This window comes from Semicossyphus pulcher, unplaced genomic scaffold, assembly GCF_022749685.1.
Source record: "Semicossyphus pulcher isolate SPU_LCO1_2020_fin unplaced genomic scaffold, fSemPul1.0.p SCAF_10, whole genome shotgun sequence".
NCBI lineage: Eukaryota > Metazoa > Chordata > Actinopteri > Labriformes > Labridae > Semicossyphus > Semicossyphus pulcher.
In genome coordinates, this window is record NW_027211604.1 from 285,001 (window position 1) to 304,789 (window position 19,789).

The following is a 19,789-nucleotide window of genomic DNA, read 5'->3' on the forward strand; positions in this document are numbered from 1 at the left end:
ACGGCTTTTGCGACACATCATCAGGGAATTTATCTCAAGTTGAATTTTAGATCTAGAGCAGATTGTTAGCTGTTAGCATGCAGAAGTCTGTTCATAGAGATTAATAAGAAACTAAATCATCATCAGATAGCCGCTGACGGAGCAGGGGTGGCATTACAGAGGATTACGTTATGCCTGCTTTTGCTCTCCACATGGACAGTTTTTCCTGCAACGCCGCAGCCTGCTGATACGTGATTAATCAATATTACTCGGACTACAAACAAAAACCATGACACTTGCCTTCCCTATTCTACATTTCTATGTAGAATCTGTAAATACAGATTACCATGGAGGTGATAGGCCGGCCACCGGTAACCACGCTTTAGAGCAGAGAAGAAGAGCTGAGTTCACTTTAGGTGATAATTTATTAATGAACATCTCAGAGTTTCACTGTATTTTAAATGTTACTCTTAAGTTTAAGACACAGACTTCACCTGTGCAGGCAACCAGGTGCATCTGCTGACCACACCCAAATAATGAGAGCTTCTGCTTTAATGTGTGTCCAAGACCTAAGATCAATTTACCACTGCTCTCTACACCTGTACCTGTCACCACAGGGGTCTATACACACACACACCCCTCCTGTTTCACCTTCTTATGTCACTGTTTTGATATGTTACGTTAAGTTTAAAGTGGAGGAAAAAAATCCCGCGTGCTTACGTAGGCTAGAACCAACCAAATTCAACCAATCAATCTGCAACATTTAGCCGCAGAGCACCAAGAACGCTCGGTCAGTTAGCTAGCTACTGCGCTGTGGAGAACGTCTGTCTACGCCCACTTCTCAACGATCAAATCAAATCCCTCCAATGATATGTCCTGCTTCACTCGCAAACACGTCACGATACAGAAGCTAGATACTCTGGAAACGCCGTTTCAGCTCGACTTTGAATTAAACACATCTAGATAAGTTTATTAGTAGTTATTGATAAAAAACACTCTGCTGTAAAACAGGCGAGTTATTCAAACACTTTATGAAACAGCGTTGAAGAAAACCACTAACCATACAAATAGTATAAATATACTACAACTTGAATACCTTAAATACTGTGATATGTGTATATGTACATTATTTACAGATCGATCACTAATGATGGAGTTCGTTAAAGTGACGTCATTTGATCTGAATAAAGTTTTACCTTTTCGAGACGTCCATCAGCACCCCTGAAAACACCTTCTCCCCCAACCGGAAGGACACCACCAGCGCGTCATCGATGACGTGGTCCAGACAGACCCGGACTTCGGACCCGGGACTCAGATCCTGAACGGAGGCGAGCGGCATAACGCCCGGACTGGGTTCTGATCCGGGCCGGGAAGAGTCGTCGTCCTGCTTCAGCCGCTTGTTTGGGGATCGGCAGGGCGGGGAGGAGTCCGGCAGGCCGCAGCCCAACAGCTCCTCGGACCCCGCTGAGTTCAACCCGGACCCCGGACCCAGGTTAGGGCCGTCCGGAACCGACATCTGATCCGTGGTACCGTCCAGCATGACGTCAACCGCGGGCCCGGGCCCGAGCTCCGATTGGACTAGAGTCTTGTGTCCCCTATCCCGCCCCGCGGCCTCGGCCCGGTTCGTGGTGCCGTTGGTGGTCGGTTCGGCCGGTTCTGCCAGGGACAGTCCAGCCTCGGTGACCGGCGGAGGAGCCGGGAAGGAGTGCAGGAAGACAGCGGACGGCTGCGGGTCTGCAAGTATGCTGCGTGACACGTTCCCGCCTCCCTCCGGATCCCCCGGTAGTCCAGGAGAGAACAGGTCCATGCTGACCCGGTCCACTGGGAGGTTATTGATCAGGTCCTCGGTATCAGAGAGTTCATTTCCCGCCGCGGGCTGCAGCTCCGGCCTGACATGGCGGCGCTCCTCCCTGTCCCTACCATCCTCCACCCGGGGCACGACGAGCTCCACAGCCGTGCCGGACTCCCGCGCCCCAAAAGCCTCCAGCGGGACTCCGTGTAGTCCCGAACCGGCCGAGCCCGGTTCGGGTGGGCCCTCGTCGTCCGTCGCTGCGGTAACTGTTGTTGTAAGAACCGCCGCAGCTCCTGGCTCTGCAGCCACGGCCGCCATTTTCTTCCGCTATGCTGCCGAGCAGCGACTCGCCCCGCCCATCCATAACAGTGCCAGCTGCACGGGCGTACTTTTGTTGGCTGGAGGTCTTGTCACTCAAATTAAATGAAGCAGAGCGTCGTCTCTGATTGGACCAATCTATCTGAGGCTGTGCAGCACGATGCGCCGCCAGGGGGAGTTTATGTTCACAAGAAACAAAACATCAGGAGCAAAGTATCATCGGATCATTTATCAGCTGATCAATAATCTGATCTGAGCTGCCAGAAACATCCCTCTGATCAAGTTTAACATTAAACTTTAAATATATTTTTTTTGTCATCATGTGCAGTTATGCTGTTTATGTCTGTTATGCCTATTATCCAACATCTGTTATCATGTGCAATACTACTTTAATACATTTAAAGGAAGTTAAAGGAAGTTTTTCTGCCAATGTGCCGAATGTTGCTAAGTGCTACTCACTATTCCAACAAGTTTTCCCCACTCAGCGACACACCTGCTGAGAAACCAACTCTGGTTATTGGCAGCTCCATAGTCAGAAACGTGAAGTTAGCAAAGCCAGCGGCCATAGTGAAATGTATTCCTGGGGCCAGAGCGGGCGACATCGAGTCCAATTTAAAACTGCTGACAAAGGATAATCGTAAATTTGATAAGATTGTAATTCATGTCGGCGTTAATGACTCCCGGTTACGCCAATCGGAAGTCACTAAAATGAATGTTGAGTCGGTGTGTGCATTTGCAAAGACGATGTCGGACTTCGTAGTTTTCTCTGGACCCCTGCCCAATCTGGTCTATTTATTTAATATTTCATCACAGCTGGAAGAGAAGCTAACATTTATATTAATTTAGGAGCAATCCGGCGGTACAAAAACAAACATGGAAGCAGTTAAAACTAAAACAGCAGAACATCATTCAAAGTTAGATTGTGCACCATCATGTGCAATACTGCCCATCTGCTTATTAATACTTTAACTTTAACTATAACTGTACAATATTACTTTTCATTATCATCAGGTACAGTTACGTTTATCATGCACTGTCTTTACTTTCATCATTTGCTGCAATTAAAGTTAAACTACTTATTTATTTATGTTTGTATGTGTGTGTATTCGTGTGTGTACGTAAACACTGTATGTGGGTGTGTGTATTTGTGTGTACCGTATTTTCTTTGTGGTTGTTTTTTGTCTGAGAATCCTGGTGACCGCTGCTACGTACGACAGTGAGCGTATTGCGTCACTTCCTGTTTTCTCTCTGCTCCTGTGCTGTTTGTAGCTGTCGCTAGAGCTCGAGCTAAATCGATTAATCTGCTGTAATTGTCGTCACCGCGGTTATTTAGCCGCTGTGTACTTAAACAAACACTAGTTTTCATCAAGCACACTTGTTGTTGCATTAGCAACTTATCTGCTAAACCCTTAACTTTATACTTGCATAGCAGTTAGCGTAGCAGCTAGCTTAATCGATTGAAATGGCTTCTCCTTCTCCCTCTTGCTCTCCTGATCTGCCGTTGGGTGTGTCAGATGTTTAGCTCCACCTCGATCTCCTTTACGGATAAGGGTACTTGTATGAAATGTAGTATTTTTGGAGCTATGGAGGCGAGGATCATCAGCCTTCCCCATAGTATCATTATTGTTGCTGCTAATGCTAATAGTAGACCTGTTGACTTCAACTGTTACAATTATGATTACTACAGCCTTTATCATTACTCTGCTTCTTGCGCTAATTTATTTTTTGCTCATTTTCACACTAGTGTACCACTAATATTGGCATTGTGACCATAAGTATGTATTACCTGTTGTTGTTGTTGTAACAAGAACATATGTTGTTGTTGCTCTCTTTGCCTGTCTCTATCCTGCATCTCCTTCTATCCCATGTTCGGCCCATCCAGTCTCTTCAGATGTCTGTTCAACATGAGTCTGGTTCTGCTCGAGCTTTCTGCCTGTTAAAGGAAGTTTTTCTGCCAATGTGCCGAATGTTGCTAAGTGCTACTCACTATTCCAACAAGTTTTCCCCACTCAGCGACACACCTGCTGAGAAACCAACTCTGGTTATTGGCAGCTCCATAGTCAGAAACGTGAAGTTAGCAAAGCCAGCGGCCATAGTGAAATGTATTCCTGGGGCCAGAGCGGGCGACATCGAGTCCAATTTAAAACTGCTGACAAAGGATAATCGTAAATTTGATAAGATTGTAATTCATGTCGGCGTTAATGACTCCCGGTTACGCCAATCGGAAGTCCCTAAAATGAATGTTGAGTCGGTGTGTGCATTTGCAAAGACGATGTCGGACTTCGTAGTTTTCTCTGGACCCCTGCCCAATCTGGTCTATTTATTTAATATTTCATCACAGCTGGAAGAGAAGCTAACATTTATATTAATTTAGGAGCAATCCGGCGGTACAAAAACAAACATGGAAGCAGTTAAAACTAAAACAGCAGAACATCAGGTGCGGCTCAGGCAGAACAGGCTCATGGCTGAACCTCACTTCAGTCACATTTTAAATATTAAACTAATTAAACATCCTTCAGTGGCTGTTTTAATGTGCATCAGCTTTATCCCTAACCTGATGCTGATGTCACATACAGTACGTCCTCTCACCTGAATCCTGTTTGATTAAACTGAATGTTGTTTTCTTTAAACATTGTTCCAATCACTAACGGCTGCTTTTGTGTCGGTAGAAATGAAGAGGACCAAATAAATGATCACTTGTCTTATCTGAGCGCTCTCTGCAGTGGTGGTGGGAAATCTACACAAGATGACTTTGACACAGATTTGTCTTTTGATTATTTCATTCTAATTATAAAAGACTTTTGCAAAGCGGTCAGAGCAGCACAGAGACTAACCGCTCAAACACGCGTGAGACGGGCTGAATGAACGAGGACGTGAATGAGGGTTTTATATTCTAGAGGGAGGAGACAGAGCCAAACTCGGAGTGTCCTGAAGAAAACCTGCTCCCGACCAGGTGAGGTTCACAGACACAGTTACCATAGTAACCAACTCAGAGCTGAAGTTACCTCTCTTTCTGAAACAGCAAACCCGAGGTTTCACTAAACTCGCTTTCTGAAACGGACCCCTGGTCGACTCAGACTGCAACAACTATTAACACAGTCATCCCCATAGTATCATTTTTATTATTGCTAATGCTAATAGTAGACCTGTTGACTTCAACTGTTACAATGACTATTATCAGTCTTTCATCATTATTACGCTGTTCTTGCTAATTTTGCACACATTTGGATCCATTATTATTGGCATCGTAACCAAAGTATCTATTATCTGTTGTTGTTGTTGATGTTGTAACAAGAACATATGTTGTTGTTGCTCTCTCTGCCTGTCTCTATCCTGCATCTCCTTCTATCCCATGTTCGGCCCATCCAGTCGAGGCAGATGTTCAACATGAGTCTGGTTCTGTTCGAGGTTTCTGCCTGCTAAAGGAAGTTTTTCTGCCAATGTGCTGAATATTGCTAAGTGCTACTCATGGTGGATTCATGTTGGGCCTCTCTTTAAATAACAGAACAAAGAGTCGGTCTAGACCTGCTCTGTTTGTTAAGTGTCTTGAGATAACTTTGGTTATGATTTGGAGCTATACAAATAAAATTTGATTGATGTACAGTACTGTATAGATATATACAGTACTGTACAAACGTTTTAGGCAGGTGTGAAAAAATGCTGTAAGCTAAGAATGCTTTTAAAGTGTTAATACTGTAGTTTATTTCCATCAGTGAACAAAATGCAGTGAATGAACAGAAGAGAAATCAGATCAATATCTGGTGTGACCACCCTTTGCCTTCTAAACAGCATCAGTTCTTCTCGGTACACTTGCACTTGTTTCTGAAGGAACTCGGCTGGTAGGTTGTTCCAAACATGTTGGAGAACTAACCACAGATCTTCTGTGGATGTAGGCTTCCTCAGATCCTTCTGTCTCTTCATGTCATCCCAGACAGACTCCATGATGTTGAGATCAGGGCTCTGTGGAGGCCATACCATCACTTCCAGGACTTCTTGTTCTTCTTCACCCTGAAGATAGTTCTTAATGACACTGGCTGCATGTTTGTGGTCGTTGTCCTGCTGCAGAATACATGTGGGGCCAATCATACGCTTCCCTGATGGTATGTATTTGCCTGTATTTCTCACCATTAATCCTGACCAAATCTCCGACTCCATTTGCAGAAATGCAGCCCCAAACTTGAAGGAACCTCCAGCATGCTTCACTGTTGCCTGCAGACACTCATTATCGTAGCGCTCTCCAGCCCTTCGGCGAACAAACTGCCTTCTGCTGCAGCCAAATATTTCACATTCTGACTCATCAGTCCAGAGCACCTGCTGCCATTTCTCTGCAGCCCAGTTCCTATGTGTTTGTGCATCGTTGAGTGGCTTGGCCTTGTTTCCATGTCGGAGGCTTTTAGGCTGCAGCTCTTCCATGAAGACCACTTGTGGCCAGCCTTCTCCGGACAGTAGATGGGTGTACCTGGGTCCCACTGTTTCTGCCAGTTCTGAGCTGATGGCTCTGCTGGACATCTTCCCATTTGGAAGGGAATAAGCTCGATGTGTTTTTCATCTGCTGCACTAAGTTTCCTCGGCCGACCACTGCGTCTACGATCCTCAACGTCGCCCGTTTCTTTGTGCTTCTTCCAAAGAGCTTGAACAGCACATCTTGAAACCCCAGTGTGCTTTGAAATCTTTGTCTGGGAGAGACCTTGCTGATGCAGTATAACTACCTTGTGTCTTGTTGCTGTGCTCAGTCTTGCCATGGTGTCTGACCTGTGACATGAAACTGTCTTCCACAGCCTCACCTTGGTAGCAGAGTTTGGCTGTTCCTCAGCCAGTTTTAAGCCTCCTACACAGCTGTTTCTGTTTCACTTAATGACCTGTTTGGTATAATTGGTTGATCATACACCTGACTATAATCTTATAAAATCCCTGACTGTGTGCAGGTGTACCTGTGAGAATTGATGCTGGTTTGAAAGCAAAGGGTAGTAACACCAAATATTGATTAAATTTAGATTTTTCTTTTGTTGTTTTGTTTTGTAAATTGATAAAAATAAACAATTACTATTTTTTAAAGCATGTATGAATGTGGGATGATATACCAAACTCCACTTGGTTCCTTTACACCAAGACCCAGCTCTTTCATGAACACCTCTGTCCTTAATGATACTAATGACGGTGATAGAGATGATGATGATGATGGTGAAAGTGATGATGGTGAAAGTAGTGATGATGATAGTGATGATGGTGAAAGAGAAGATGATGATGATGATAGTGATGATGTGATAGTGATGATGTGATAGTGATGATGGTGAAAGTAGTGATGATGGTGAAAGTAGTGATGATGATAGTGATGATGGTGAAAGTAGTGATGATGATAGTGATGATGGTGAAAGAGAAGATGATGATGATGATGATAGTGAAAGTAGTGATGATGATAGTGATGATGGTGAAAGTAGTGATGATGTGATAGTGATGATGTGATAGTGATGATGGTGAAAGTAGTGATGATGGTGAAAGTAGTGATGATGATAGTGATGATGGTGAAAGAGAAGATGATGATGATGATGATAGTGATGATGTGATAGTGATGATGGTGAAAGTAGTGATGATGGTGAAAGTAGTGATGATGATAGTGATGATGGTGAAAGTAGTGATGATGATGATAGTGGTGAAAGCGATGATGGTGAAAGTAGTGATGATGATTATGGTGAAAGTGATGATAATGGTGATGATGGTGAAAGTGGCAATGGTGATAGTGATGATGTGATAGTGATGAGGATGATGATAATGATGATGATTATAGTGGTAATGATGTTGATTATGATAGTGATGATGATGGTAGTGATTGTGATCATGATGATGATGATATTGACAGAAGAAAACAAACAATCAGCCGATATGAATCACTTTTATTGAACTGAGTCATAAATTATTGATGAATTATTAAGCAGTTGTAACTTCCTGGCTTTATTTCTGTCAATTGATACATCTATAATCTATAACCTGCAATATATCATCTGTAATCTACTATCTGTAATGTATACTTTATAATCTGTCATCTATAATCTATAACCTGCAATATATCATCTGTAATCTATTATCTGTAATGTATACTTTATAATCTGTCATCTATAATCTATAACCTGCAATATATCATCTGTAATCTACTATCTGTAATGTATACTTTATAATCTGTCATCTATAATCTATAACCTGCAATATATCATCTGTAATCTATTATCTGTAATGTATACTTTATAATCTGTCATCTATAATCTATAACCTCCAATATATAATCTGTAATCTATTATCTGTAATGTATACTTTATAATCTGTTATCTATAACCTGTAATCTATAATCTATGATCTGTAACCTATAATCTATAATCTGTAATCTATAACCTGGAATCTATAATCTATGATCTGTAATCTATAATCTGTAATCTATAACCTGTGATCTATAATCTGTAATCTATAACCTGTGATCTATAATCTGTAATTAAGTCATATTTTGTAGTAAAATACATTTTCTGAAACACAGAAAATCTTTCACACTAAAATCTCATTCATTGATTCTATTGGTGAATTTTATTTTGTCATGAAAGACTCCAGTCGTCCGATTGGTCACGGCTCAGTCGCAGACATGGTGAGATTGGTCAGAGGGCGTTGAGTCCGGTCCCTTCAGCTTCCTTCAGCTCTTTTAAAGCCATGCCTTCTGTTGAGTCCACGCCTCCAACGGTAGCAGAACTGCCAACTTTCAAAGATGCACCTTCATGTTGTTTGGGCGCGGGGCTTCTTCCAGACCTTCACACAGAAAGGTTTCAGTTAATAATATTTATATGCGTGACAAGCTCACCAGCTGGCTGCATTAGCATCTCTTTGCTCTATGTCAGGAATGCTAATGAATGCATTTCTATTAATGAAGCTAACATTGCTAATAAATCAGAAGCTGCTAAAGGAGCTAATACAATTGATATTGCTAACACATTAAAGTAAGCTAATGCTGCTTGTTGGTTAGGTTTAGCCATTCCACCATTTTTCTTCCACGTCCTCGATGGTGTCCGGCAGCGGGAGGTTCAACGTCTCTGGCAGGAAGCAGGCGAAGCAGCCGGCCAACACCGCCGCCCCCCCATACACCACGCTGGGCAGAGCAGGGAGGACCTGGGAAACAGGTAAGCATATGTAAGCTAACATGCTAGCACATGTGGGCTGACAGGTTAGCAAATATAAGCTAAATTTTTGAGCTAGGTGTATGATGATCAATACGTGTCACAGCAGAGAAGAAGATGTTCGTCAGGTAAAAAACTTTTTGGTTTAAAAATTAAGATCGATTTCAGTCATTAGTTTTTAACTGTTCAAACATTTTACATTCATCATTTTGACTATTAATACTCATAAAAATAATTATTAAAAAATGAACAGTTTGGTGATGTCACCTCGTCCAGGATGAGGACGGCAGGCGCCGCCATGCTGCCAACTCTTGCCATGGTGGACACAAAGCCCATTCCTGTCTGCCTGAAAGCACCACACACATCATGTGATCAATACACTTATCGCTTATCTAATGTATTATCATGTTGTAACCATGGAGACACTTAAGTGTTTTCTCATCAGTAGTTTGCATTCTCATTTTCCCATCTTCACTTGAAAATAAAAACTCCTCTACATCAAATTACATAAGCTGTAAACTAATAACCGACCGATTTTTATAAAGACATGTTTTAAAGACCAAAGGGCTGAAAGTGTCTTATTTCTCTTAATGACCCCCTCCAGTGAAAATCCAGTGTTTAATCTTGTAATCTCCATGTGGTGTTTTTCTTGTGCTACAAGACCTATCAGGGACAACATAAGCACTCATCGCCATGGCTGGGCCTGTCTTCTTTTAAACTGCAGTGTACTGTTTTCAAACTGTGTTCAGACAGTATGTGACCTGCACAACCAGGGGGAGAGGACCCTGGACTTGCTGTATGCTAATGCAAAGGACGCATACAGCTCTTCTTCCCTCCACCCCGGGAAGGTCTTATCACAACCTAGTTCACCTCACCCCCTGCGACCACAAAGACAGTGAGAAGATGGTCAGAGGAGGCCTATGACACTCTGCAGGGATGTTTTGAGGTGGCGGACTGGCAGGCACTCTATGAGCCACATGGAGAGGACATCGATGGGCTCACAGAGTGTATCACGGACTACATCAACTTCTGTGTGGACTGCACTGTCCCAGCAAAGACTGTCCTTTGTTATTCAAATAACAAGCTGTGGGTAACAAAGGACATCAAAGCCATCCTGAACGCCAAGAAGAGGGCTTGTACTGATGGAAACATGGAGGAAGTGAGAACTATTCAAGGGGGCCCGAAGGTGAAGATCAGGGAGGCTAAAGACAGTAGCAGGAGGAAGCTGGAGCGAAAACTCCAGCAGAACAACATGAGGGAGGTCTGGAGTGGCATAATACTGTATACACTGATCATTTGTAAATAACTTATGTATATAACTTTTTGCATCATACTCTTATTTTGCATTTAACTGTACTTTTACTATTTTATTCTACTAATGTAACATTGCTACTACTAATGACTACATTTCAAGCTAGCTAAGTTTCAACAAGGTGCCACTAAACCATGGCAGAGACATGTTCTGTTTTCAACTGTAATTTTATGATAGGAGAAATGTAGGACTATGGACATTGGGGAATTTGTAATGATGAAGAAGGACGAGGAGCCTTGGGAGGGTGTTTACAAGGTAATTAAATGTATTTTGCAAAAAAAAACACATCGGACACAATTTATTGAGCATTTTATATGTCTTAAAACATGACTTGAGCTGGTGTTTATTATTCAAATGGTGGGCTCACCTGTCCAGGTCAAACCTGGAGACCCCCCCAGGCTATCATTTAGGACCACACCTGTTCTAGTTATATTATATTATATTATTATATTATTACTTTAATTATATTCTCACACCTGGTGATCTGGTTCAGCATACAACTGAAGAGTTCCAAGTGTTTCTGTAGGAACGATGGATTCATTCACCTCACCATTAGACCTCAGTCTCTCACCTCGAACCGGCAGCCTCACCTGATGACAGTGGGGTAGAGCTCTCCGGTGTACAGGTAGACCGTGGTGAAGGAGGCTGAGGTGAAACCTTTACCAAGACACGCTAATGTGGTCCTGAGGGACTGCATGTCTGTGGGGGGAAGGGTCAGGTGTTTGATGTGATTGAAATTGTAACTCATTGAACAGTTAGCTGTGCATCATTGTGTATTATAGTGTATTGTGTGTTGTTGTGTGTTGTGTACTATATCGCTGCTGTTTGTTACCTGTGGGGACGAGGATGTTGGCAAAGATGACAAGCGCCGACAGGAAGAGGCAGGCTGCCTGAGAGACCCTTCGTCCCAGGTAACTGAGCATGCCCAGAGCCAACAGTTTGGCGGGAAAATCAACAGCCCCAAAGATGATCTGCATCAGGTAGATATTTACCTGGAACAACCAACAGCCAATTGGAGGAAAGGAAGGATTAAAACCAACTGGAACCAAACCCATCATAACACAGGTAGATAGATAAATAGGTGTACGAGGTAAGTAGACAGGACGACAGCTGTCAAGGTAGAACGGTAGGTAAGCAGGTAGACAGGCAAAACAGAAGACAGGCTCTTAGGTAAACAGGCAGACAAGTCAGGAGGACATGTGCACAGGTACTCATGTAGACAGGTAAATGGGTAGATAAGTGGACAGGTAGACAGGTAACTACCATCCGAATGATCTGAACCTCAGGTATCAGGTGAGTGACATGTACAGGAGTTTAAAACAACTGTTAGCTCGCATTTAGCACTGATGCTAATTAGGTGACTCACCCCAAACTTCTGCAGGTCCATCGCCAAACCATAGTAGGCAAAACTGGTAGAGAACCTGTAGAAGAGGACATACAGCTGATAGACAGGTAGACAGATTGACAGGTAGACGGGTTGACAGGTAGACAGAATTTGTAATGTGCCTGTGTGTGTTGGACACAGGTGAGTTAGTACAGGTGATTGGATACAGGTGAAAGACAGGTAAAAGGATAAAGGGGAGTGATTACAGGTGATTGCATACAGGTGACAGACAGGTAAAAGGATACAGGTGAGAGAGTACAGGTAGAGGTAAAGCAGGTGTATGTTCTGACCAAACAGCAATCAGACAGATGGAGATGCGTCTCATCCCTCGGGTCCTCAGCAGGTCGTACGCTGTGTATGATGAACGACTTGACTGAATCTCCTTGTGCATGTGAGAGTGCAGAACCTGCAGGTCACATGGAACCAGTCTCAGCTCCTGATTGGATATTGGATATCAAACATCTTTAAGAATGTGTCAGACAGGCAGGTGGTTACCTCCAGTGTTAACTTGTCAATTATATCTTTTTTTCCGTTGATTCGAGCGACTCTGTGCAGACTCTTTAGTGCATCCTCAGACCGACGGTTCAGAACCAACCAACGAGCTGATTCAGAGAACCACCTGACCAATCAGAGAGCAACAAGGTCAGAACCACCTGACCGATAAGAGGGCAGAAAAATAAGTTTCTTTTTATTCTGAAAGCTGACACTGACCAGCTGTAGGTGAAGAACAAGAACAGGGGGGCACAGACAACCACCTGCAGCTTCCTCCAGTCTCTCAGCCAGTAGGCAAGCCCTGCCAGGATCATCTGACCAAAGGTGAAGAAGAAGGAAGTGAGCGTGCCCACTAAAGTCCTCTCTCTGGTCGGAATCCACTCCACCTCTGGAGACAGACAGGTCAACAGAAAGGCAGGTAGACAGACAGTTTGATCAACCTCCAAGGACACAACATCAGTTTGTTTTACAGAAAATTATTAAAACAGCAGAATCATTCAAGACTGAACCTGCAGTTTATGACACACAGGTAGACAGACAGACAGGTATACAGATAGACAGGTACTCAGTGAGACTCCATTGAGGATGATTCCAGAAACCGCCATCCCACTCAGAAACCTAAAAACACAGTAGGCCGAGTATGAAGGAGAGAGGGCGGAGCTACAACCAAGTATGCCCAGTTGCAGGTAAGACCAAATAAGGACAGATCGCCTCCCGAACCTGTTCAACAGAGAGAGGGACAGGGGGAAAGATTCTGATTGGTTTAGTTATATTGCTTACCTACGATAACAGGTGCACAGATATGACAACTACGTAAGATCAAAACTGACATATGGACACTTTCAGAAGAATCATATCTCTGCAGAGGCCTCGTCAGATAAAAACTTCACAGGTTCAAAATTAGTGAAATGTAACAGTCTGAACAGGTAAGTCTCACCTGTCTGACAGGCCGCCGTAGACAATGGCTCCTGCTAAAACTCCACCCATGTAGATGGTCTGAATCATCTGTTTTAGAGGACGCAGAGAGCACACCAGCTCCCACTGAGAGAGTGACAGATTCAGAGAGACAGAAAGGGAGCGCTAAGGGATCACTGCATCCTCTGAATGATCACTACAACCTCCTTAGCGATCACTGCAACCTTCTTAATGATCACTACAACCTCTTAATGATCACTACAACCTTCTTAATGATCACTACAACCTCTTAATGATCATTACAACCTTCTTAATGATCACTACAACCTCTTAATGAATCACTACAAACTCCATAAGGATCAAAACTAGCTCCTAAAGGATAATTACAATCTCTTCAAGGATCAATACTAGCTCTTCAAGGATCACTACAACCTCCTAATGATCACTACAACCTCCTATTGATCACTACAACCTCCTAAAGGATCACTACAACCTCCTAATGATCACTACAACCTCCTAAAGGATCACTACAACATCCTAATGATCACTACAACCTACTAGTGATCACTACAACATCCTAAAGGATCACTACAACCTCCTAAAGGATCACTACAACCTCCTAATGATCACTACAACCTCCTAAGAGATCACTACAACATCCTAAAGGATCACTACAACCTCCTAATGATCACTACAACCTCCTAAAGGATCACTACAACATCCTAATGATCACTACAACCTACTAGTGATCACTACAACCTCCTATTGATCACTACAACCTCCTAAAGGATCACTACAACCTCCTAATGATCACTACAACCTCCTAAAGGATCACTACAACCTCCTAAGAGATCACTACAACATCCTAAAGGATCACTACAACCTACTAGTGATCACTACAACCTCCTATTGATCACTACAACCTCCTAAGAGATCACTACAACATCCTAAAGGATCACTACAACCTACTAGTGATCACTACAACCTCCTATTGATCACTACAACCTCCTAAAGGATCACTACAACCTCCTAATGATCACTACAACCTCCTAAGAGATCACTACAACCTCCTAATGATCACTACAACCTACTAGTGATCACTACAACCTCCTATTGATCACTACAACCTCCTAATGATCACTACAACCTCCTAAAGGATCACTACAACCTCCTAAAGGATCACTACAACCTCCTAATGATCACTACAACCTCCTAATGATCACTACAGTCTCTTAAAGGATCACTACAACCTCCTAATGATCACTACAACCTCCTAAGAGATCACTACAACCTCCTAAAGGATCACTACAACCTCCTACAGGATCACTACAACCTCTTAAAGGATCACTACAACCTCCTAATGATCACTACAACCTCCTATTGATCACTACAACCTCTTAAAGGATCACTACAACCTCCTAATGATCACTACAACCTCCTAATGATCACTACAACCTCCTAAGAGATCACTACAACCTCCTATTGATCACTACAACCTCTTAAAGGATCACTACAACCTCCTAATGATCACTACAACCTCCTAAGAGATCACTACAACCTCTTAAATGAACACTACAACCTCCTATTGATCACTACACCCTCTTAAAGGATCACTACAACCTCCTAAAGGATCACTACAACCTCCTAGTGATCACTACAACCTCCTATTGATCACTACAACCTCTTAAATGATCACTACAACCTCCTAAGGATCACTACAACCTCCTATTGATCACTAAAACCTCTTAAAGGATCACTACAACCTCCTATTGATCACTACAACCTCTTAAAGGATCACTACAACCTCCTAAATGATCACTACAACATCCTAATGATCACTACAACCTCTTAAAGGATCACTACAACCTCCTATTGATCACTACAACCTCCTAAAGTATCACTACAACCTCTTAATGAATAACTACAACATCCTAATGATCACTACAACCTTCTAAGAGATCACGACAACCTCCTATTGATCACTACAACCTCTTAAAGGATCACTACAACCTCCTAATGATCACTACAACCTCCTAAGAGATCACTACAACCTCCTATTGATCACTACAACCTCTTAAATGAACACTACAACCTCCTATTGATCACTACAACCTCTTAAAGGATCACTACAACCTCCTAATGATCACTACAACCTCCTAAGGATCACTACAACCTCCTATTGATCACTAAAACCTCTTAAAGGATCACTACAACCTCCTATTGATCACTACAACCTCTTAAAGGATCACTACAACCTCCTAAATGATCACTACAACATCCTAATGATCACTACAACCTCTTAAAGGATCACTACAACCTCCTATTGATCACTAAAACCTCTTAAAGGATCACTACAACCTCCTATTGATCACTACAACCTCTTAAAGGATCACTACAACCTCCTAAATGATCACTACAACATCCTAATGATCACTACAACCTCTTAAAGGATCACTACAACCTCCTATTGATCACTACAACCTCCTAAAGTATCACTACAACCTCTTAATGAATAACTACAACATCCTAATGATCACTACAACCTTCTAAGAGATCACGACAACATCCTGAAGAATCACTACAACCTCCTAATGATCACTACAACATCCTAAAAGATCACTACAACCTCCTATTGATCACTAAAACCTCCTATTGATCACTACAACCTCTTAAAGGATCACTACAGCCTCCTAAGAGACCACTTCAACCTCCTAAAGGATCACTACAACCTCCTAATGATCACTACAACCTACTAGTGATCACTACAAACCACTAATAGAGCACTACAACATCCTAATGATCACTACAACCTTCTACTCACTACTGGCTCTTAAATGATCAATACTGGATATTAAAGGATCAGTAAGACCACCTGAATTATCACTTCTTTCAGTTTGAATCAGTGTTAAGAATATCTGTGAGCAGGTTTCTTCTTGTTACCTCAGAGACAGTGGTGGCGAGAAACTCGGAGCGTTCAAACGTCCATCCGTCCAAACATTCCTCTGTCTGTAACTGGCTAATGTTAGCTGAGCTGTTTGTGGCTAACAGCTGCCACTGAGGCTCGACAAACCTGAACAAGAGGTAGAACAGCAAGTGACATCAGAGGGAATTTTCAATCAATATAATACAACATAAACACAATACAGAAATAAATGAAGAAACAAGCTTTTACCTCCTGCAGCGGTCCAGTCTACTTCCTGAAGAGTCGAGAGGAATGAAAGCTTTCAGCAGCGTCTTGTCATCCACCTAAAACAACACATCATCCAACCAATCAGATCAATCTAACCAAACAGAGCAATCCAACCAATCACATTTATCCAACCAATCAGATCAACCCAACCAATCACATTCAGGTTACATGGTGGTGTGAGACAGGTTACCTGGGGGTGTTAGACTAGTTCAACAGACAGACAGACAGGTAACCTGTAGGTGGCAGACAGGTTCAGACAGACTGACAGGTTACCTGCAGGTGCGACAGGTTGTAGAGGCTGTGATTGGCTGGTAGCCTGCAGTGGTGGGCGGGGATTCCTGAGACAAAGTTGTTCAGGAGGTTCTGACTGGCCATCATCAATCCAGGTAAGCTGATCAGAGTCACATGGAGCCACTGGTACCTGCCGAACCCACCCACCTTACCATGGAAACCAGGGGTTGGGGGGAAGAAGCATGTTTCACACCTGGTTAGGTTCAACTACACATTTGTCAGATTATCTGACAGATAAACTAGATTGCAGATCAATCAGATCACAAATTAATCAGATCACAGATTAGTCAGTTTACAGAATAACCCTTTGGAGTCCACTGTCATGCTGGTGTGATCAAATCACTTTGCAGGTTTGAGACGTGACAGCATGAAAACAAAGTCACAAGGAGCATTGCCGTCAACTTCAGTCGAAAGTTCAGGCTTGAAACTCGATGTCAGTTTTTGTTTGAAGTTGATAGACCAAGTAAAAACAACAAACAGGAATTATTTCAATATAAGTTTGATATAAAAATGTAATTTACGCATGCTTGAAAGTATGTCAGATTGGATGGGGCTGGTGTTGCATTTATCTTAATAACTTGGGCATTTTTTGTCATTTGAAGAAACGGAAAAAATGCCTGAATCTGCTGACACTGCTCTACATGCTGTATATTCTAGGGAAGTAGGGGGAGGGGCTAACTGAGCGAAACGTGAGAAAAGACGAGAGTGGGTGGAAGTGACGAACCGATTTCAGATATTCTTAGAGAATCAAGTTTGGAGCTTGGAGTTTTTGTATATAGATTAATTTTGGCTGAATTATACCCTTTTATATGTTAAATTTGACAACTACATGGAGGTGAAGTTGTGCTGAAAAAATGCTACCAAACATTGGCATGTAAAACATTTTTTAAAATGGTATGTAAAGGCAAAATAAAAAATATTAGAAAATGGCCAAAACAGCCCAAGACTCCAGAGGGTTAATCAGATCACAGATTAACCAGACAGATTAGATTTTTGTTTAATCAGATCACAGATTAATCAGATCACAGAGGCGTTCACTGACCTCCTGCAGCAGTTCGGTGAATCCCATCTTGAGTTGTTGAATTTTGTTCTTTTAAACTTTTAGTGTACAAGTTTAAAACAAAAATATTTTTAAAACAGGTTCATGTTTTTATCTCCTCTTCCAACACAGGTGTTCGTGTAACACAATGAGAACACAATTAACACCGATGACACAACAACAATAAGATATAAATACGTATAATAACAGGTGTGCCGTGTTCTCAGGTTGACTTTCTGTTCAGCAGAAAAAATCTGAAAACAACAAATATAGAAAAATGATTAGATTTGGATGTATGTTTCTTTTCATAATGTGGACTCACTTTGAAAACCCCAAACTATTCAAAACATTCTCCAAAACTTTCCAAACCATTTCCAAAGTATTCCAAACGTCCTTATTTCTTATGAGTCAGTCCTCCATACAACACTGTGTAATATTTGGTAGTCTTATGCTAACGCTCAGTGTTGCAGCAGCGAACAGTGAACTCTTACAAGGTGAAATATTTGAATGCAGTCTGGTGAGAGCTCTTAAAGGATTACTGACGGCAACTCAAGAAAACAAAAGAAAAGAGGATTTTCTGTGGAAACCAGAGAAACATACTTACAGTCTGCAGGCTGACGGACGACTGGAAAGTCAGAGGGATAGACGGGTGGACAGACGGGTGGATGGGTTGAGAAAGAGAGGAGAGTAGCTCAGAGATACAAGATGACATTAATGAGTGACTCAAAAAAGTCAGCTCTCTGCCTGTCTGTCTGCCTGCCTGCCTGCCTCTCACACTGTCTTTTTTTCTTTAGTAGTTGAGAGACACTTGTAACATCAGTGATTCTGTTTTTCTTGGCTTAACAATCATTTGTTTTTCAGTTAATGGTTGAGTGAAGCCTCTCTGTCTGTCTGTGTCTATCTGTCTGTCTCTCTGTCTGTCTGGAGAAACATGAGTGAATCGATAAATACATTTTTTTAAATGTGAATTTTGTTTTGCAGACAAAAGTCTGAGTGGTTGAAAGTAACCGAAATGATCAGTTGATTAGTGAGTTAATAAGTTAACAGTTTAATTTATGTGTTTATAGGTTAGTTAGCTAGTTCATGAGTTAATCAACACAAAAACTAACAAGGAAGTGTTTTTACTTAAATAATGGATCAAGTTAGTTCAATAAAAAAATGTAAACATTCACTGAATTGTGATTAAAAATGTGTTTCTGATTAATGTGACAAAAATTTTAAATAAAAATGTTTTCATAAACTTTGTTTCTGAAAAACACAAAACAGATTAACTATTCAAGTATACATGGTGACAGAGCATGTTAATAAAGTTTAAAATAAGTAAAAAATATCATACTTTTAATCTGAATAAAAACAGTGACTTCCTTTCTATTTTTCACAATAAAAGCTTCTACAGTTTAACAGAAAGCCGAAACAGGAAGTATGAATTTCAGACTTTCACAAATTCTCCTAAACCTTCTCCAGACCTTTCCAGGCTGTTCCAGACTCTTCCAGGCTGTCCCTATCCCCCACCCCCGCAGTTGGTGACCTGGTAAATTTTGTCCCCTCGGTTTGTTTTCGTGTTCTCGCTCCTCGCTGAGTTTCTCTCTGCTGGAATTCATCCCTCTGAGTTCAGTCAACAGACGACTCAGCAGGTTTCAAACTCAGATGACAAACTGAACATTTCATATATTTCTGTTTTATATACATACGGTATATTTATGTTTATGTACCTACAGTACATTTATTTGTTTATATACATATGGTGCATTTAAGTAAATACAGTATAATTAGATAAACCAAACTCTTTGAACCAGACGACACGACGAAGCTCTGAACACAGACGTACATGTTTGCGCACACGTGTAACATAAAAACATTACTTTAAAGATAATAATTAATCACAGTAAACAGTTTATAGCTACACGTCACTGAAGTATTAATATA

General features: G+C 41.9%; 2 protein-coding genes across 2 annotated transcripts in view; both read right to left on the minus strand.

Moving 5' to 3' along the window:
* The window catches only part of pwwp2a (PWWP domain containing 2A), a 7,055-nt gene extending 4,966 nt beyond the window's left edge, over nucleotides 1–2,089 (minus strand). The window contains exon 1 of the mRNA XM_069675838.1: nucleotides 1,176–2,089. Coding sequence (XP_069531939.1) covers nucleotides 1,176–2,089 — 914 coding nt within the window. The remainder of the gene's footprint in view (nucleotides 1–1,175) is intronic.
* Nucleotides 2,090–7,969: 5,880 nt separating this feature from the next.
* Nucleotides 7,970–17,909, minus strand: oatx (organic anion transporter X). The gene is made up of 15 exons (XM_069670076.1): nucleotides 17,867–17,909; nucleotides 16,807–16,971; nucleotides 16,516–16,589; nucleotides 16,284–16,413; nucleotides 13,366–13,469; nucleotides 12,994–13,148; nucleotides 12,648–12,816; nucleotides 12,432–12,555; nucleotides 12,227–12,342; nucleotides 11,919–11,973; nucleotides 11,385–11,544; nucleotides 11,143–11,251; nucleotides 9,508–9,586; nucleotides 9,105–9,232; nucleotides 7,970–8,875 (listed from the first exon to the last, which is right to left on the minus strand). Exons 1-15 carry the CDS (start codon nucleotides 17,891–17,893, stop codon nucleotides 8,728–8,730), a joined length of 1,743 nt encoding a protein of 580 aa, XP_069526177.1. The 5' UTR covers nucleotides 17,894–17,909; the 3' UTR covers nucleotides 7,970–8,727.
* Nucleotides 17,910–19,789: the final 1,880 nt, after the last annotated feature.

What these genes read in the sequence shown, in the direction of transcription:
- oatx (XM_069670076.1), bottom strand. Translation starts at nt 17,893, where the DNA reads ATGGGATTCACCGAACTGCTGCAGGAG. An exon ending in TCACCGAACTGCTGCAGGAG is followed by an intron (nt 16,972 to 17,866) that starts GTCAGTGAACGC and finishes TTCCATGGTAAG; the next exon opens with GTGGGTGGGTTCGGCAGGTA. An exon ending in ACAACCTGTCGCACCTGCAG is followed by an intron (nt 16,590 to 16,806) that starts GTAACCTGTCAG and finishes GTGTTGTTTTAG; the next exon opens with GTGGATGACAAGACGCTGCT.